At 40.3% G+C, this 21561-nt stretch overlaps 1 protein-coding gene across 8 annotated transcripts in view; it reads right to left on the bottom strand.

The window, feature by feature from the left end:
* NRF1 (nuclear respiratory factor 1) overlaps positions 1 to 21561 on the bottom strand; it is a 131046-nt gene that overhangs the window by 21634 nt on the left and 87851 nt on the right. For 7 of the 8 annotated variants that reach the window (XM_090287505.1, XM_090287508.1, XM_090287507.1 and 4 more), the window contains 5 exons: positions 20967 to 21125; positions 19067 to 19264; positions 18351 to 18452; positions 12617 to 12774; positions 4230 to 4354 (listed from right to left, as the gene is read on the bottom strand). In XM_090287505.1, the coding sequence (XP_090143631.1) occupies positions 4230 to 4354; positions 12617 to 12774; positions 18351 to 18452; positions 19067 to 19264; positions 20967 to 21125 (742 nt within the window). Of the gene's footprint in view, positions 1 to 1644; positions 1759 to 4229; positions 4355 to 12616; positions 12775 to 18350; positions 18453 to 19066; positions 19265 to 20966; positions 21126 to 21561 lie in introns of those variants that run through there. The other variant, XM_090287510.1, reaches the window with a different exon arrangement.

The following is a 21561-nucleotide window of genomic DNA, read 5'->3' as shown; positions in this document are numbered from 1 at the left end:
TTAAAAAAAGAAAAAGAAAAAGATGAAGATCCTAAATAATTATGTCCAACGCTTACAGCCAAAAGGCAAAAATCGAGCAAAATTGTAAGTTTTATTTTTGGAATGATATCTAGCAACATGTTTCCCAGAGTGAAAATTGTTCATCTGGAGAGAACAGGCTGCTGGCTCCAGCGAGTCTGCAAAGAAAGCGCGTTTCCCAGAGAGGCCCTGTGGGAGGCGCTACACCCACCGCTGCAGTTTCCCAGCACAGCGCCAGCCTCTCAGTCACCCCTCTTCTTTCTGAGTCACAACCCAGAGCTCTCCTCACCTTATCTGTCCCAAGAAGGAATCTTCAGGTCGCTGAGTATGCTCCCACCCCCTCCACTTAAAAAAAGACCTATGATTCCCAAGGGGAAACACCTGTAAGACAGCTGAATCTTCGCTCGCCTTTTCTTGCAAGGCAGGCAACGCCTTAGCATGGTCTGACACCATCCTGGAGTCTTAGCTTCCCTTAAGGTCTCCCTGTTAGTGGAAAAGAAGGCCATTTGTCCAGAGGGGGTGGTCTAAAATCCCACAACTGCCACAGGCTCTGCTCTTTGGGGATATCCAGGGGGACCTGCAGCCTGAGACTCAATGCTCATTCAAAATACTGCAGCTCGGAGGCTGCCTGCTTCAGGTCCTGGACACTGGGCTCATCGTTTTTGGATTTAAGGTACAAACAGCATCATGGCATCAAGGAGTGCGACATCTTTTAAAGCTATTATCATGCTTTACGATGACTGAAAATGCACTCTTACAATATATCTTTATTCAATACATTTATTATTTAAACTTTAATTAAAATACGGAGGCAAAAAGTGGTTTAATGCACCTTTTTGGAGGAATTACATTGACATATTTCCTAAATTAATTTAACATTTATACCTCCACTGACTCTTTTGGGAACAAGTCTATATATTAATGTGTCCAGAGAACGAAGAACATAGAAAAAGAGAATGAGAGATGCATTTTACAGTTTATCAAGATGAGGACTGGCATTTTATCTGTTATTTTTAAAGAAGAGCTGGAAGAGGACGACATACAATAAGTAATAATGGATGATGGTGGTGGTGATAATGAGGGAAGAGGGAAGAAAGCCACCCTTCTGATGGAAGCTGAAATACAATGCAGTTGTGAGATGTGAAGAGAGATTATGCCATTAGGAGTAACAAAGGCCATACATACTAACTACTGCAAACTATGTGCTGGAAGGGAACAGTAGTCCTTGCCCAACGAGTGTGATATAACCAAATGCAGGAGCCATGACACAATGTCACCTTCAATCAAGGTTCCTTCAATTTCCTTCACTCAAGGTTATGAGAAGGGCTTCTGATCTAGTCCCATTTTTATAGTATTCACCTCTGAGCACAAACCCTTTAACTGCATAAGGTCAGCATCTGAATCTGTCCTAAAGACAGGAAAGCAGGGCCTGGAGCTGTGCTGCGTGCTCTGTGCAACTTAATGTATTTGGGTGAATGATAGAGAAGAAATTTATGCTGAGAGCTAATAATAATTTCATGTTTAGGATGTATCTATGTGCCCAGCATTATGCTAAGCACTTTATAGGAATTATTTCATTTAATGCTCACTATTACCTTAGGAGCATGGAAGTATCATTATCCTAGTTTTATAATTAAGGCTAAGAGAGGTTAATTTGCTTGCCCAAGATCACACAGCTTGGTAGTTGTGCAGCTCTTAGAGTATCCAGATAGGAGTTCATCACCACCAAACCAGAATTACCTGAAATGTTAAAGGGTTTTTTTTAAGAAGAAGAAGAAAAAATATATGAACAATAAAATGGCAATAAACATATCTATCAACAACTGGATCTAAAAATCAAAATAAATGAACAAGTAGAACAGAAACAAACTCACAGAGAACATTTTGACAATTGGGGAGGACGGGTGAAAAAGGCGAAGGGATTAAGAAGTACACATTGGTCGTTACAAAACAGTCATGGGCATGTAAAGTACAGCATAGGGAATAAAGTCAACAGTATTCTAATAACTAAGTATGGTGTCAGATGGATATGAAATTTATTGGGATGCTCACTTGGTACGTTTTGTAATGTCTAATTACTGGGTGTACAAGTGAAACTAATATAACACTGTATGCCAAATGTAATTAAAGAATAAAAAATGATTTAAAAAATTAAAAAATATAACATTAACCATAAATAAACCAAAAAAGATTTTCAAAATGAAGTGATAAAATAGTACAGACATGACCCTAATTAGGTTAAAATTTTTTATGACTGAATTAATCAGTCTTCACTTAAAATTGCTGGAATAAGACACAACTGGATGCTCTCATTTGCTACAGAAACGCTGCACAGAGAAGGTTATCATTCCAGCTTTCAAGCCTGAGGTCAGCACATGTGGGCAATCACGAACTGAGGATGGCTGCTTTGGGGAACCACTGGCTTTCAGGATGTAGACCAGAATTTTTATCTTATCACAAATGTAGTCAACAACATGAAATTAACACAACTGATTCACACAACCCAAAGCTACTGAAGAGGTGGCTTCCGGGAATCAGTAGTAGCGGGTGTGGTTCAACTTTATTGTATGGCTGAACAGGTCTACTTGGCCTATAAATTCATCCACCTGAAAAGGTGAGGCTGGGGAGGAGGCCGGAACAATAAAGCAGTCTGTTTTTCTTACCCAGACAGGTCAACACCATTAGAAGGGATAACAAAATTTCCTTTCAAACCCACAGAGTGGTATTTTTAGCAGTTCCATAGTGATAACAGCAACTGCACTTCAGAAGACCGACACATAGCTAGGTAGCCTACCTTTCATTTAAGGTACATTGGGACTCAGCTGAAGAATAGGAAAAAGCAGGATTCTTGCTAAAGACAAAGGTTTGCCTTAATCCTATCTATAGTTGCTTGAACATACATGGCTATGAGATGCCCTTCATCCTACAGAGCTTTGGCTAATGTCCTCTCTATTTCTATTTGGGTTAGTCCACAGAAGCCCCTAGCCCTATAGAAAAAGCAGGCTATAGTTCTTTTTTCTTTTCTCTTCTTTTTCTTTTTTAAGTAAATGACTCTCAAAAGCCACAATGGCTGTTTGTATTTTCTGTTACTCTTCTCTGGGGGACAGAGGTACTTTCTTTCTCCCAATTCCAAAGGAGAACACAACATTGTGTCTCTCTTCAAAGACTACTGCAACTAAAATCTTACTCAGTTCTTAGGGACTACCATAAAAAAAGTACCAGGGACTTTTTTCCAGCCACTAACGCCATTAAGGAACTTTCTGCCTAAATAAATGTATGTTATTATCTATCCTCTTTCCAGGACTTTTAAACAACAAATCTCTAAAACCAAAGAGTACCCTACAGAAATGCCTAATCACTATGTTGTACACCTGGAACTAATATAATATTCTATGTCAACCGTACTTGAAAAAAAGTATCACAGAGTACTTAATTTGACCTACTTAACCTAATTATATATAATTTAAAATAAAAGTCAAATATTGTCTCACACAACAGGGCTAGTCCTCCTCTTGGACCCAGACTTCTGAGTCCCTTTCCTGGGCAGCCCAAGCCTTGGTATCTCCCAGAGCCTGCCCAAGTAGAGCCAAAGAGCTGGCTGGACCTGTAAATTTCTGCCACCATACTTCTATTAACTTTTTCCCCTTTGTTTTTCAGGATACCATCAATATCCAGGGAGTCAAGGAGCTGGGAAAGAAGGGCAGGGTGGTAGCATGTTGTGGGCCAAATCCAGAGGTCCTTGGTGAGACCACATATAGTAAGAAGCAGAATCCACAGCACCAACCAGAAAGGCACCTTTGTCACAGCCTTCTGGGTAGCCCTGTGGTGAGGTGGTGGCACCTTTCTTCAGGTAGTCAGAACATGCCACCCAGCCACAATGTACCCGCCACGGGGGTCTCTGCTACATACCACAAAGGGACCCTGACTGCCTCATGAGAGTGGAAGGGTGAAATGTGCCCCACAGCAGATGTTAAAGTACCTCTCAGCAAGTCCTGTTACAGCAAAACAGTCACTCTTCAAATAAACAATTCAGTTAGGTAACCATTATGGCATCGCCCCTCCCCGGGAAACCCCAAGTCTCCTACTAGGGAAAGGATATCAGAGGCTCGTAGACTTTTCTGAGGCATCAATTGCCTAGCATTAAAGAAAAGCTCAGGAAGGTTTAAGTGGAAACATGGAAGAAATTCAATAAAATATTTATGCTCTCTTACCATTAGCATCTTGGACTCCAGTAAGTGCTCCAACGGCTGCTGCGGTTTCCCCAGACAGGACGATCTGTCCCCCCCCTTGCAAGGTGGCTTCGGCCAGCGTGGCGACAGCATGCGCAGCAGCTTCACTGTGGATACAGGAACGAGAGGGGAAGTGCAAGTTGAATGTAAGTTCAGCACTGCAGCAAGAGAAACCATCCTGACAACCCTTCCTTGGATCTCTCCATTGACTCCATGGTTGTGGGCCTACAAATACGTGATTCTAGTTCTACTGGATGGAGCCAGAGAATCTCAAGTCTCACCTATTCATAAAGCTACTGTGAGTTCCTTTAAACCTAGAAATGGGTGTTTGAGGACGGAAAGCGCTCAATGTAAGTCTTCTCTTGATCAAGATCAATTGAGTGCTTGTGAGCCAGTGGAAGCTCTGATCCATATTCTCAATGCAAAACCAATTTTGGTTGTCAATCACGAGGCTTTCCTTTTCTCTTCTCTCTTTATAGTAACACAAGGCAGACCACCTGAAACTGTCCTTTTTATAGTCAAGGATGAATGATAATATAAGGAGTCAGCAATCTGGATATGATATTCAATTAATATTAAATAATAATAATTTGGTTTATATCCGTGATTTCAAATACAAAGTAATGGGTGACTACTATTCTGCTAAGTCCAGCTTCTCCCTTTGCCACACTGTACATGCAGGCAGCGCTAAATTAAGACTTAATATTTAGCCCTGGCTGGTGTGGCTCAGTGAATTGAGCATTGGCCTGCAAACTGAAAGATCACAGGTTCAATTCCCAGTCAGGGCACATGCCTGGGTTGCAGGCCAGGTCCCTAGCTGAGGGCGTGTGAGAGGCAACTGATTGATGTTTCTCTCACACATCGGAGTTTCTCTCTCCCTTCTCCTCTCTGCAATAAATAAAATCTTTAAAAAAAAAAAAACATTTAAAATTATCCTGTAAGCCCAAACTTGACTCTAGAAACACAATAAAATAATAAACCTCCCTTCATTGCAAAACAAACCTTCTGTAGAGTAGAAAGATATTAACCATGCTTCTAGTGAGCACTATTCTAGCAGGTTATGTCCCATTTTTCTTTCTTTTCCTTACTGTATGCTTTTTTTACTCTATGCACGAATACCCATTTTTATTGATACTATGATGCTACAAACTATAAAATGTATGATTTTATGTGTCATGAAGAAAGAAAAGAGAAGTTACTGACAACTGTAAGATTATAATTTACCATCCAAATTTCAGAGATGTTAACATGTGAAGAAAAAGAAAACAAACTCAGCACTTCTCCTGGGAAAGTATCAGGTGCCACATTTTGTAGTTACTGAGGAAGTATCAGAAGTGGGCATATCAAAAGAGGAGGTGATATGCCCTGGCTGGTGTGGCTCAGCAGATTGAGTACCAGCAAGCGAAATGAAAGGTCACTGGTTTGATTCCCAGTCAGGGCACATGCCTGTGGCCCAGTCCCCAGTTAGGGGTGTGTGAGAGACAACCAATCAATGTATCTCTCACACATGAATGTTTCTCTTCCTCCCTTCCCTCTCTCTCCAAATGAATAAATAAAATCTTAAAAAAAAAGAAGAGGTGGTGTCATTTAGTTTAGCAGAGGTAGACAAAGTCCTGGGTTTGACACCAAATAGTCCAGCTGATTAAGCTCTGTTCTGAAGCTGCAGACTCTGCCATAACTATGACAGCCATCTCACAATCACAAGCTGTAGGTGGGGATGAGCGAGGGGGGCAACTGGTTAGGGTAAATATGCCATGACTACAGACAAAGCAACATGTACCAAACTCAGTAATGTCAATTTTGTCCAAGAAAGTCATCAGACAAGTAAAGCAACTGCCATCATCATCCCCCTGGGGAAGACTTCTTGGTCACTATAAAGATTCTAGGAAGCAGTAAAAGAAACCCAATGAACAAAAAAGTCTCATTAAAAAGAATTCTTCCCTTCTTACTAACTTGCCTTACTTTTAAAATTTTTATGTCTTTAAAAATGTTTTTTTCCTAATAATAAAATACACGTAGAAAACTTGTAGAAGTTTCATTAGGCATAAAAAAATTAGAACTATACAGAGATAACAGTATTTCCTTCTCATCTTTTGAGATTTTTTTTTTTTTTAATACTCACCAGAGGACATTTTAAATTTATTTTAGTGAGAGAAAGGAAGAGGGAAGGGAGGGGAGGGGAGGGGAGGGAAGAAAAGAGAAACATTGATGTGAGAAACATCAACTGCTTGCCTCCCATATGTGCCCTGACTGGGGATCGAACCTACAACCTAGTTATGTACCATGACTGGGGATCAAACCCACACCCTTTGGTGTACAGGACGACACTCCAACCAACTAAGAAATCCAACTGGGCCTTTTCTTCTCATCTTAAACATAACTTTAAACAGATAATAGTCAAAATTGTACTGCACACAATTTTAATAAATGCAAAAGTGCTGACTTCGCCTTTTTAAGTCATTTAGCTGTGACAACTTTTAATTTGTAGGCTTCCTTTGACTTAGTTCAAGGTCATGATTATATATTTCAAATTTATTTATTTCCTTTATAAAAAAATTTGGGATGTAATTGAGGTTGAGCAAAAAGTTGAACATAATCAAGAGTTTACGTGCAGTCCTTGTAAAAGCTAAGATAATCCTTTATGCTGAACACACATTTCTTAGTGATCTGACACCCCCAGCCAGTCATTCCCTAGTATCAGTAACATGTATTTAGAGCCAATGGGGAGCCTTAATCTGAAATTACTTCTGAGACTATTCTCCACATTTTACATGGTAGATTTTAATTTCAAAATGCCTCATAAATATCAGAGATAGTAAAATAAAGTATCATGCCTGGCTGGGTGGCTCAGCTGGTTGGAGTGTTGTCTCGTATACCGAAAGGCTGTGAGTTCAATTCCTGGTCAGGACACATACAGGTGCAACTCATTGATGTTCCTCTGTCACATCGATATTTCTCTCCCTTCCTTTCTCTCTCTCAAATCAATAATAATAAGAAAATATCCTTGGGTGAGGATTTAAAAAAAAAAAAGTAGCCCTGGCTGGTGTGGCTCAGTTTCTTGGAGCATCTTCCTGTAGACCGAAAGGTAGTGGGTTCGATTCCTGGTCGGGGCAGGAATGAGAAGGCAACTAATTGATGTTTCTCTTTCACATCAATGTTTCTCTCTCTCTCCCCCCACTTCCTCTCTCTCTAAAAGCAAAGAAAAGAAAAATGTCCTCAGATAAATAAAAAAGTAAAATGATTATTTAGTACCTAGATCCTTAATTTTTAATACTTTTTCTTAAAAACTTGTGCCAAATAATACTGCCATCCAATTTTACAGTATTAACACTCTGACCTGAAGACTTCATGGAAAGCTGAAATGTGTATTCTTTGGAAGAAGCTGCAGCTCTGCAGTATTTTGCAGAAGGAAGCTGAATGTGAATTGTTTACATGCAAACAGGACCTTTGGTTACAGGTTACCTCAGCCACTGCTCATTCCCTAGTTTTTAAACACAATTTATAATAATCTTATTTTTATGCCCATCAAAGGCAACGCCCTGCCACTCTTGTGCACCATGGACGCATGCCTTTAGTGTGCGGTTTCACAGGCAATGATGGGGAGGGCACCTACCTGACATGAAAGTCTACCTGCAGCCAACTACAACTATTTTATTTTGTCTGAAGTGTGCAACTTTACTTCCTCTCCTAAATTCCAAGGGTCCCCACGAGACTTGCAACCATAGGAGCAATGGGCAGTGACAGCTTGTCCTGAGCTTACCCCCAAATCTGTCTGCAAGGCCCCTTTTTCTTTGACTTTTCAGTAAGCCAACAGCGCCCCGCCTTGGCTCACTTCTGTCACTGGTTTTTACTTCTCAGCAGGTCACAGCAGCCCTGCCTAGGCTCTCCTGTTGCTTCTTCTATCTTAAGTCCTTCCTTGTTTCACTATCCCCAGTGTTAAAAAATGTGCTTTCAAAAAAAAAAAACCAAAAACCAAAAAACAATTAAGGTAGAAGAAAAGGTGTGAACAACCAACCACCTAAGCAATCTGTGATGTCAGGAATGAGGGGTCCGAAGGGGATGACCAGTTAGTGGGGTTAGTTTTTTGTCCCTTTTCAGAAGCCACAGGCAAAGCAGCAATGGACGGACGTTTTACACGGGGCATGAAGACAATGGTGACTCCTGTGGTGGGCAGGTCCAGTTCCAAATGTATTCTAAACATTTACACTAGACTTTATAGAAAATGATCAAACTATATATAGTTAGAAAAGGATAACCTTCACTTAAAAGGTGAATAGGGATGAAAATGTTTTTGAGTTACCACTTCACAATTTTTTGACAAAAGTCATTTTCCAACCAGTTACAAATGAGAACTTTTCATCAGCTTTTTATTTGCAAGTGTCCAACCTTATCTGCAGGAAAAGGAGGCAGCTGCGCACTCCCTGTGCTCCATTTCCAGAGAGGATGTCTGATCTAGGGTGCTCATCCCATTTCACTGGCAAATTAATAGCAGCCCATATATTAAAGCTACATTTTATTTTCATAACATCTCTAATTTTCATTCAATAGTATTTTTGTTTTTTAAAAACAAACAGTAATGTTTTCTCTGCAAATATGGCTCACTTCTCTTTTAAGCAAAGTTTGTCCACAGCAAAAGAAGAGCCGCTCTAAATTCCTGGAGATGAGCAATCAGCTGAAGCCTCAGCACCGAGTCACAGCGCAGCCACAGGGAAAATCGTCTCGGTGTCAGCAACACTGTAAACTTCCAACTAGGGAACTGTAGATTCAGTCTACAAATGTTCCTCATGTATCTTTACATGCAAGGACTGTACTGACTTTGCAGAATGACTTGCTTAAGAGGGAATATAAGTCTAAGAGAGCTTACCCAACAAACTGAAAACTTAGAATTAATTACTAGATCACGACAACCAAATGGCTCTATGTTTCCTTCTTCTTTCTTTTCTTTTCTTTCCTTTTTTTTTGGAAGCCTGTGATGCTCTGTTCTTCACCTGTTCACTTTGATTTTTCTCTCCATTTCCTTCCTAAAAGTGCTCATTTATTATGTATTTGGAAAATAATAATAATAAATTTTTTTTATTGCCTTTAGAGAGAAAGAATGGAACAGAAAGAAAGAGAAAGAGAGAGAAACATCGATTAACTGCCTTCTTGTATGCGCCCTGACCAGGGATTGAACCTGCAACCTGGGTATGTGCACGGAACTGAACTCACCATCATTTGGTTTACAGGACGATGCTCCAACCAACTAAGCCACACCGACCTGGGCTATTTGGAAAATAATTTAAATTAACTAGTTTCCAGATACTTTAATGAAAATTTCTCCATAGCCTCTTATTATAATGCCAGGGTGGGCTAAAGGCTGTTTGAGCCCAGGGTCCTTGTTCTGACTTGCTGTACAAAACTCTTTTGATATCACGGTTGAAAAACAGGTCTGTCCTGCATCTGTCCCGGCCTCCTCGCACCTCTAACAGATGAAGGCACCGCTCTGCCTGCTTCCCCACCCGCCCTCCCATGCAGCTGGCCTCTCTCTCCTCACTCCGTGCTCACATCTGCTGTTTACAGTGCAGCAGAGGTGCAGGTGACTATCAGAAATCCATGCTCATCCCAGCTGCACCTGAAAAACAGGTTGAAAGGGAGCAGCTCTATGAAATCGCTTTGTTACTACAGGAACAAAGACCAGATTCCTTAGTGTATTTTTCACTAAGATGACTTCCAGCAGCAAATTCTGTGGAGGCTGGGAACTTGTCTCATGCCACACAGAAGCAAACACCAAGGGCTTGTGTCTTAAGTCCAATCCTCCCGCCAGCAGACAGTAGGTTACCTCTCTTGGAATCAGAAAACCCCTGGTGTTCCCCTAATAGCCTGCTACAGTCTAGTCTTCACTGCCAGGCTCCGTTTCTTCACCTTTAGCAAAGGCTGCAACACACCATCCCCCAGGACTCATTGGGGCATTGAACTACTTGATTGCAAGCAGATTTCAACATCTCTTTACTCCTCCTACACGCCACTGTGAACCACATTCTCCTTCCTTTAGAGTAAACACTGCAGCCACCTCAGCTGCCTCTGAGTTTGTTAACAAGCCCTCAGGGGAAACCATTACCCTCACTGCCTTTAGAAATAAGCCCTGGTCCTTACACTAAAGGGAGCCAGAATGTGCTTCATGTTTTCCACAATATACAGGGTTCCCAGGATACTCACACTTCACTGGAATATCCAAAGTGCTGGCTCAATGAAATCAAGTTTTGCTGGTCTTTACTGGTGGCCAGCAAAACAGGGAGGAGTTACTGGGCCAACGAGAGGGAGGTTCTCACTCTGGCCATGGCTTCCAGGAAGTTTATCTGTGTAACCCCTCTCAAAGGAAAGAATGGGAATGAGCCAAGTATAAGGAATAAAGTAAGACTTCCGGGTTACTGAACAGCACATTGGTTCAATGGGCTAAGAAGAGTTTCAGTTTTCTGTGCGTAATCAGCCGCCAAGCCCCGGCCGCACTTCCTTCAGTCAGTCCTGAAGTGCTAATTATGGGCTGAATGCTTTGTTGAGAGTTTTATATATATTAGCTCATCAAATCTGTCTGATTCTACGTGATGAAAGTCATTATAACTATGAAACCAAACAAATCTCAGGAGTTAATCTCAAGATCAAATGGTGAGTACGTGGCAGAGCTGGTGTTCAAACCTGAATCTATGGGACCCCCTAACCTTCCTCTTAGCCACTAAACTCTACAGCCTCATGGAAAGCATTTGCTCATAAGCCTATCGAGGGTTTCTAGTCTATGACAACCAAGCTGAACTTGAGCTGAGCTTTGTATTTTGGAGGAGCTGATCCCCCTCCTCTGAATTTCTATGATGCTCACCATCTACACTACACAACTCAAGAGTGAATTACACTCTGAGTAATAATGCTCGCTGAGTGTTTTACTGAAATCAGTCTCCCCAAGAGCATGGTTTCATTGCAGGCAAACATCGTATCTGAGAGCACTCTCCACCTACCTTACCTAGCAGACCGCTGGGACGTCACAAGAGTTCCATGATTACTGAAGATTAATATGCTATACACAACATGGACAATGGCAGGGTTACCATTTGCCAGGAGCTGATCTAAGGGTCTTACATGCACTAACTCTTTCGGTTCTCACAACATTCTACATGATAGGAACTGTTATTACCCTCATCTGACAGAAGAGGATAGCCTGGGCACTGAGTTTAAGCTAATTACCCAACCTCAAACAGCTGGCAGGTGACAGGGCTAGGATTTAAACCCAGGTAGGCTAGCTTCAAGGCCCACACTCTTAATTGTTAGTTACAATGCCTGAGTCCATTGAAAATAAAATTGTGAAAATAAGAACAAAATCCAACTAAGCAAACCAGAATAGGAACAGAATCATAGGTATGGGGATCATTTGGAGGGTTATCAGCTGGGAGTGGGGAGGGGGAGAAATGGGGAAATGGTGCAGGGACTAAAAGGCATAATCAGTTGGTACAAAATAGACAGGGGGAAGTTAAGAATAATATAGGAGAGGGTGAAGTCAAAGAACATATATGCACGACCCATGGACATGAACTAAAGGGGGGTGGGATTGCTGGAGGGAAGGGGGGTACTGGGCAGAGGGGAGCAAAGGGAAAAAAAATTGAAACTACTGTAACAACATAATCAATAGAATATACTTAAAAAAGAAATTGTGTCAGCAACGAAGAAGAAAAAGAATGACATGGAAATGATCTTTTCTGTCACAACCAGCAGAAGGAACCAAGTAAGGAGCAAGACAGTTTTGTTTTGGAAACTACCCTTTATGGAGTATCCCGTTCTGTAGCCCCCTTCCTAAACAGACCTGAAGAGAAAAAAAAATCAATTACTTTTCCCAATAACCCAAACTTATTTTAAGCCACTGATAAGCAAGGGAAACACATTTCCTGAAAAGTCAGTAAAATCAGCTCTCAACCAGCCAAAACATGGGTTAATACCCCTAGCAAAAACCAGTCTCTTTTGTAGGGTAAAAGGAAAATCAATCCTGAAGCTTCTTGCTTTGTTATTAATTATATCCTTTAGTCCCTCTGAAAAACAAAGTACTCATACCTTGCTGCTTTTGGTCTATTAATAGGCACAGAATGGGATAAAGCAAAAGGGACCTGTGTCCCTGGACCAGCAGGCTTGAGCCTGAAGTCAGGAAAACTAGATTGGTTGCTGGGGAGTGGAGGGGTGGGGTGGGAATGGGGTGGATGAGGGCCAATTAGAAGTCGACTTGCGCTATCCTAAGTGCTAAGAGTATTAAGCTCCAACTACCAACTGTGACAAACCGAGGTACAATGTTTTTCTACGAGCAGTATGGAGGGGCAGATTCGCCATCCTCGTTCTTCCCCATCCCCTGCCTCCACCTGTTGAGTGCCATGGTGACTGTAGCTCCCTGCTGCATCTCCTGAGAAGCTGCCACTGCGGCCTCTGCCAACGATGCCACTGCCTGAGTGGCCTCTGAGGCTTGCGTTGTCTGGATGGTCATCTCACCTCCTTGTAACGTGGCCCAATTTTGTTCCACCTGAAGCAGAAAGGACAGGATAGTAAAGACTCAAAGTCAAAAAAGATTATGATTTTTAAGTCATTTTTCTAATAAACTGCTATGTGCTCAGCCAAAAACATATACACTTTTATGTATGTTATCTTGTGTGTGTGTGTGTGTGTATGGGGGGGTAATTAGAATATCTACTTGAACTTGCTTGTATTTGCATAAAGAAATTCTGGAAGAAACCACTGAAGATATTTTCCTTAGTTTGTGAGTTGAGGTGGGTGGGGTGCAAGGGGCTGTTGGAACAGCTTAAATAGGAGACAGAAAGCAAGATTTTCCCCTGTATACTTTAAAATAATTTTTGAAATAGCTTGGTCTTATCAATTTGTTACCTATTCAAAAATTTTAATTTAGGCCATAAATGTAATTTAAAAAAATTCAAACTGTACCGAAGGGAGATTATGCCAGTACTCTAGACCCTTTGCCCAAAGGCCACTACTGTTACCTATTTTCTTCTCTATGTGCGAACATATTAAAATGGCAGTATATTCTATATATCCTTTTGTACCTTGCTTGTTTCACAAATAATACGTCTTTTAAATGATTCCATTTTGGAAGACATAAAGTACTTCATTCATTCATGATTCATAATAATGGCTGCACAGCATTGTGTTATATAGATACACCATGATTTATTTAACCAGCCATCTTTTAATGGACATTGAGGTAGTTCCCAGGCTTTTGCTATTATAAATAGTACTGTGATAAATAGCCTCAAATACTACTTTAGATATTTTATGAGTCTATTTATAGAGTCAATTCCTAGAGATGGAGCTGTATCTCAAAGTGATTCTGTATTTTTATTTTTGATGGAAACTGCCAAATTCAGTAAATAATTTAATGTAGTAAAACCTGCTTTCCTTTCAGTAAGGAGTCAGAATTAGGAAGAAACACTGTTAACATTTGGATCAGACAATTCTTTGTTGTAGGCTGTCCTATGCGTTGTAGATGTTTAGTAGCATCCCTGGCTTCTATTTGCTAGATGCTAAAAGCACCCTCCCCAGTCGTGACCATCAAAAATATTGTCAGACATTCCCAGGTATCCTCTCAGAGGGGTGTGTGTTGGTACCCCTGGTTGAGAACCAGTGATTTTAGTACAGTGCTCTGCATTTAGACTTCTCGGTTCTGGATACCCAGATCCTACTGCTTTAGTCCATTTTGCTCAATAAGCACTGGTTGATCATTCTCTCTCAAAGCAGTAGGACAGGGAAAGCAATTTCTATTCTGAAATATGGGAAGTGATAAATCAATCAGTCCAGGTAAAATATTTCTATGGACTCAAGTCCTTAGGATGTGAGCTGTGCTTCCTGGAACTCCTGCTGGCCCTGCTTCACATCTCTGGGGCCCAGTAAATGGTTAACTTGTGCCCACATGCTACTGGGTCCCAAACAAGGTTCCACAAGCTCTAAGACAGGTAGATATTTAAAATGCCTCCTGCTTTGGTTCTGTTACCATACTTAAGATTATGACACTGCTTCTCAGAATGTCTGTCTAAAGCCTCCCAGAGAATGAGACATTCCTTTGAGCTACCTTAGTATTTGCCCTGGGTTCTCACAGGCGATGCACTGGGTCGGCAAGCCTTCAGGGCCCATCACTAAGAGGCACAGACATCCTATTTCCTTCCCGTGGAGCTACAAAGTTGCCCACTCAGGAACCCTTACTTCCCATGGTAGTATTACCTCTGTGATCTCATTACTCCAATGACAATCACTGCAAACAGTGCCACTTTCCATGGCAAGTTACACTGCCAATATTAGATGCTCAGTGATTCCCCTCAAAATATCAGTGAAAGCTGGCCAGCCCTGTCACCTTTTGCCATTAAACTGTCTCCCCTTTCTACATATGCCCCTCTGTGTTTTTGCCCGTCCCACCGCTGAGCTGGCGTGGTGCAGTTCTCCCAAGTACTTTATACTCCAATGGCAGCAACTTAATATATAGACATTAAATTTTTTAAAAAATTTATTGATTTCAGAGATAGCCTACGAAAGAGAGAAAGATAAACATCTCTTTGTTGTTCCACTTATTTATGCATTCATTGGTTGCTTCTTATATGTGCCCTGACTGGAGATCGAACCCGCAACCTTGGAATATCGGGACGATGCTCTAATCAGCTGAGCTACCCAGCCAGGGCCTAATATAGAGGCATTTAGTTACAACTATATCTGTAGTGAAAATGGTAATTAAATGTTGTAATATACAGTATACTTCAAGGAATTTAAATTATAGTCATGAAAGATTAATGGATGTTGGTGAAGAGCGGAGAGGAAGTAGGAAAAGAAGCAGACAAAGATTTCTATTAAAAAAAATGGCAGGTGATAAATCAGCTTAGGTATTAAGACTTCTTTGGAATTCCTATTTTTGAGTCTCAGTGCTTTAGTTGTATTTGCTCGAGCTCTTGTTGCTCTCCCTTTCCATCTGTGCGGTTATCTACTCCTGGATGCCACCATGTCCCAGACAAAGGGCCACAAGCCCTAGGAGGAAAAGATATTCAGATGTATAGTTAGCTCCTACGTTTTCCTGAAAGAGACCAACTACAGTGAGGCCCTTTAAACTGTGGTTACATTGTCCCCCCTCTAGTTACAGTGAACCACCAGCGTGTGGCTCTCCCACACTTCCACAATGGGATGCGCTGTGTGTGCCACTCCCTTTGATAGGAATACGACTCCCAGCCTTCCAGCCTTGCTTCCTGCCCACCCTTCTAGTGTCTGAGCTCAGGTGAGTCTGCAGGAGCCAAGACAACTGGACTGCCCTCCAGTCCAAGATTCAGTGCCTCTGCTGTGTGTTCCACAGCACGCTGGGCTTGCTTCCACTAAGGTCCTTATCTCATTGTCGCTGGCCTGTGGTTTTCTCTACCACTTGCCTGAATGCTCCTCAACAGCAACAGCAGTCTTTATTTTTCTGTATCTACAGTGCGTGGCAAAGAAAGCGTTTGCTGAATGAAGAAATGAAGCACACACTCCTTTATTAATATTTTCCTGTTTGTTTTCTGGTCTATATTTCAGGTAAATTGATATTTATTTAAAAACCCACCTAAAATAAGTTGTGCTACTTCAAAACTGTTACATGTGTTGATCGTTCAGTTTAAAATTCACGTCTCTAATGTTTTTGTACTTTGGTTTTTCCTTCTAACAAACTTTCCTGACACAATGCAATTAATAGCACCAACACCAACTGGTGGTCTTAACATACAAAAGAATAAATTCTCAAATACATCTGTATTTATAAATATGCCATCAAAATAGAAATTGTATAAATATTTTGAAATCAACACACAGAGTTTACTTCATATTTTGAAATTCTTTGCTTGCTTATTTCTAAAGGCCTACGAAACATGTTCTGTTTCTTTAATTAGTTTTAAGTTGCCTAAAGTTAGAGATTTTTGTTTGGATTTGGGAGACCATATATTACCAGAAAAGACAGGCCCCCAAATAATCCTTCCGTATGGACTAAATGTAAACAAATGTAACTAACCAGATATTAAAGACAGTGCACTATAATGAAAAGAGCTCTCACTGGCAAGGCTGGGATAACAAAAATGAACTTACAACTTCTAAAAGTATGGGTATTGTTTATTTCTGTACTGTACTTTCAGCTTTTTGGGAGAAAGGATGCTAAACACAGGCAGTAGAATGTTTTTACTGAGTCATCTGATGTAATGTTTCATTGGCTTGGTGTGGTCTTTTCCAACTCAAGTCAGTGAGCTGTTTTGACTAATAGTTCTTATGGCTCAAAACTAAAATGCTAACAACAACCATGCCAACATCTAAGAGAAATCAGAAGGCAGATAGAATCATACTATAAAATCTAAAATGTCTGGTCACTCTCTGAGATGATCTATGCTTCTCTTCATATCTTTTGTTTTAATGGAAGTGTGGGAAGAATTAGAATTTTTTTTATCTGACTTCGGGTATCATATTTTCCATGAACTTTTGAATACATTAACTACCTTTGAATAAGTGAAGTTATTTAGTAAAATTGGTTTTGAAGAATTAAGACTCTAGAGAAGTATGTAAGAAACACAGTTACTTTGTTTAAAAGGTACCAGGAAACATTCAGTGGGGAGACAGAGTTGATAACTTTGACCAAGTCAAAACGCAACACATTTTGTAAATATACTCACCCCATCTTCTCTACCTCTTTTTTCACATTTATTTAAATTGTATTTTTCCCCATCACCATTTTGTCCCCTTATACCCCCATCCTCCAGTCCCCGCACTGCTGTCCATGGCCATGAGTCCTTTTCCTTTTTGCTCAGTCCCTCCACCCTTAGCTGTCATCCTCGGCCTCTTTCACACTTCACAGAGTGGCCTCTAGTTTTAGTGTCTGGGAACTGATGAATTTTCCTTTTAGCTAACCCATACTCTTTCATAATGTTTACAGATTTATGAAAATAAATATGCTATTGCCCTTTATCTTTCTACACTGAAAAACCAAATGCTAACTCCTACCCCAAACCTTCCCAGATCCCCTAGCTGTTAACATTCTCTCCTCAAAGACATAAACCACTTTGCAGCATTGCTTACAGCCTGGACCACAGTTCATTTATGCAGACATTTCTCACCCCCACCAGACAAGAGCTCCTGTGTGACTCAACACATCAGTTGCATCATGGCAGGGGCTCAATAGATGCTGGCTGACAGAGGAGCCCGGCTGTGTTTTCTCTCCATCTCACTAGCCATCAGACCAGACCTTTCTCAGTCTCTCACTTTCCCGAGATGCATAAATGAAAGTGACTTTGTGCTGTTCTGAGTACAAATGCTCCATGGTTTTGGACAAGAGTGAGAAAATTTTAGCTTTATTTCTGATACTTCTCTTTGACATTTGTTGGCTCTTTTTCAAACTTCAGGATTATACCATGCTCTAGGGAAAAAGTCCATAGTGACTTAATGAACCTTTTCCTAAACTTCGCTGATGGCTCAGAGCTCAAACCCTAGACAATGCATTACCCAGTTTTAACACTTTGGGACTCTGGGCAGCTCTCCTAAGCTCTACATGTTTCAGTTTTCTTGTCTATAAAGATGGTAAGAAAGCCTGTGCTTCACAGGGTTGAGTACTTAGTTTATGAAGTACTCCATAAAGGTTAACATCCCATAATTACCTCGATTTTGGTAGGGAAGGATTTTCTTGTGAAGCCTTTTCAGATGCATGTTTAAAATGTAATAAATCATGTCTATTGATTTACAAAGGCATTTATCCCATCAAAGAATGCTTTTTAGTCAGCACTACTTTTAATTATATAAATTTTTTCATAAAGCCCAAAGATTAAATTCTTTGGGATTCACAGCATAAAAGTATTGAATGGATAATCCCTTTTTATAGTAAGTGATATATTGCAAATGTAAAATTGTAAATTCCTAACAGTCATATCTAAATCATAAAGATTCATGGATTTCAACGGTTACAGTTAATAAACACAGCATAAAATATACTTTGTAAAAGGTGTAAATAACATAATGCTACATACAGTCTCTTCACCTCTGGACCCTCACTTCTCCCTCTACGATACAGTCAAGTATTTACGCAGATGCGGAGAGAGTCCTCTTTCTTACCTCTCCGTCTGCCACAGCGGAGTAATTCACTTGGGCAACAGTGACTGTGGTTGGCAATTCCGAAGCATCAGCCAATGTGGCTACTGTTGCCCCTGTGCCAACCTGAAGGAATACACGGAAGGCAATGAAGCGTGAGTGGGTGAATCCTTCTACTTCTCTTTCACTCAGAAGTTCAGATTCATTTAATCCCAAATTCAGCACAAATCATGATTAATATGCTTTATAATATGAAATGAGTTATAAAACCCTATCTCAGGCACATGAGTTTCAGAGTTTTACTACAACCAGAAAAATAAATCAGTGTTAGTGCCCAATGTCAGTCACTCAACTTTTAATTCTTATTTCAATGTAAATTTTAGAGGTTTTGTACTTACTAACAAATCTTGTTTTACCTCAGAAAAAGCAAGTCAGAAGGAATATATCCTGGTCAATGACAAAGTGGAATGGTTAAAAATTTTTGAAAAAAGGCCATTTTTATGGTGTTATTTTGGAAATGTCCAGAAAACCTATCGACAGCTGTGTATTTGGCAATATTTTAGCAATATTTAAAAAACAATTAAAATACTATTCAAAAATCGATTTTAGGTAGGAAGTTCTTGGGGAACTATACAAACTCCATACAAGAGTTTGTATAAAGAAAACTTTCTCCACTCCGAGGTGACATGCCTACTCATCTACCTCAGAAACCACAATCTATAACCATAAGGTTTACTCACCTGGATAAGTGAGACAGTGCCATCAGGGTTACTAAAGGTCTGGACTACGGTCTGTGATGGTACAAGGTGGGCTATACTGTGTGTGGTTGTGGCCTGTGTTTGTGTTTGCTGATCCTCAAAAGCGTACAAAAGGTCCTCCCGCCCATGCTGTTTATAACAGTTTTTAACTATGGTCCGTAGTGCTTGGGTCCACGAAACCTGTCACCAAAAGACCAGAAAAGCACTTTAAGTCACAAAGAATGTTGGTTATTCAATTCTACTATGGATTAAGCAGCTGATCATTTATCAAAACAAACAACCTTGTCCAAAGTAAACTCTCTAAGGATTATTTCTGAAAGATTGATTCTGAGGCAAAGAAACTCAGTATCTAGTAATGGGTTGGCTAAAAAGTCTGTTTCGTTTTTTTCTGTAAAATAAAAGACATATTTTTTATTTTCACCAATTACTTTATTGATTTTGGATATTTTGAATATGCCAGCTATCTCCTGAGTGGTATAACTTTGATTGATTGATCGCTATCAACTTCAACTCGTCTACCTGACCGTGGAGCATTGACAAGCGAGAACTCTATAGTATGAAATATCGCAAACCACTTTTGACACGTTTGATCAGTCACAGTACCTTCTTTTTTTGCTTTTCAGTTGTATTTTTACATTTCTTGAAATAATAAAAGCGTAATATTTGGAAAATGTTGCGTATTTTCTTCTATTTTCAATATAAAAATGGCTACACAAAAATTCACCAATTTTGGTAAGTTTTTTTTAAATACACGCTGATAAGACAGCTGTCACAATACAATATAACGAAATTGTTTCAAATGAAGTTAAAGACAACTAAGTGCTACTAGAGACATCTTACGGAAAAAAGAACAAACTTATTGGCCAACCTAATATCAACGATTTCCAACTTTCAGATTTTATATACTTTATTCTAACCCAAGGCCAACTCTTATTTTCTTTAAATTTATTGATTTTTAGAGAGAGAGAAACATCAATTTGTTGCTCCACTCATCCATGTATTCATTCATTTGTTGATCTTTTCATTGGTTGATTCTTGTATGTGCCCCAAATGGGCATCGAACCTGCCATCCTGGCGTATCAGGATGTTGCTCTAACCAACTGAGTCACACCGCCAGGGTCTGAGGCCAACTCTTAATTTTAAGATTTTATTTATTTACTTTTAGAGAGAGGGGAACAGAGGGAAAGAAACATCAATGTGTGGTTGCCTTTTGCATGCCCCCAACTGGAGACCTGGCCTGCTGCAACTCAGGAATGTGTCCTGACTGGGAATCGAACTGGCAACCCTTTGGTTTGCAGGCCGGCCCTCAATCCACTGAGCCACACCAGCCAGGGCTAACGAGGCCAACTCTTAAACTTCTCACACAAAGTTACTCTTTTCTCAAGATTTTTATATTAAGATTCTCAGTAAATTTCCAAGCTAACTGAAAACAAATACAGAAAAAGGGATGACATCTAGTTTAGTCTTTCTTCTTTTCTATCTGCTGACTTGGCAAATTTTACATCTAATTCCATATTTATATTTTTCAACAATGATTCTTCCTAACCAGAAATAAAGATATTTCTAAGTTTTCAAAGTAATTAATAATTTGACGATGAGTTTATTCAGTGCTTCCAAGCCCCTCATAAAATTAAAACTGCTCCAAAAGGCAACTATGCAGAGAGAAGTGTAAATTCACGAACTCATCACAAGTCTTTACAGTGATGGAGTGATAAATGGAAAAGGCTATATATCGGAGAATATCAAAGTTCTCTGGGGGACAGGTTTGCCTATGACACAAATGTTCCTAGACGTCTTAGCATAAGAAGTGGAAAGACAAAAATCAAGGGGTTTCATTCAGAATGGAAAAGCAACAGGCAACTCAGGCCAGAGGAACACTCACCCTCTGCTTTTGCTCTTCTGTGCGGACGTCGCTTCTGACATTTGCCCACGGGATGTCTTCAGGCCACCAGATAGGCTTGCAGCTTTCTTTGCCCCAGCCTGGTTTCCCCCGACCTGTGGAGTACTTAAGCATCTCTGGAATAAATGCCCGAAGCTGGGCCTGAAAGACAAGAGTGTGGTCAGCAATAGTCATGAAAGATATCTGGGATGTAATTATGTCTTCCATTAAAATTTATGGTTATCACACAGAGAGCCTTCCTGGAGGGCCCAGAGTTCCAACATGTGACTGATGAGCCCACTGTTCTCCACATGTTACTATAGTTTCACAAGTGACTGAGTGAGAATCATACATACATTGGTCAAGTAAACCTTAAGCTGTATCTCATAGACTTGTTCCTATAATATTAAGAATACCTACCTCCAGGTTTGCTTTCCGTCTCCTAAGATACTACTGATCCTATAGCTTATTACCCTTCTACAGCTTCCATGCATTTAAGGTGTCAAAATCACCATATTTTCATCATTATTCTGGAGGTAGTAACCAGGGCAATTAGATAAGAGAGTAATAGGAGGTCTGGAGCAGGTAAATCATCATT

This window comes from Furipterus horrens, unplaced genomic scaffold (genome assembly GCF_987537825.1).
Source record: "Furipterus horrens unplaced genomic scaffold, mFurHor1.1.pri manual_scaffold_9, whole genome shotgun sequence".
Classification (NCBI taxonomy): Eukaryota; Metazoa; Chordata; class Mammalia; order Chiroptera; family Furipteridae; genus Furipterus; species Furipterus horrens.
The sequence above is the reverse complement of the archived record's forward strand: the minus strand, read 5'-3'. Positions and strand labels throughout refer to the sequence as shown.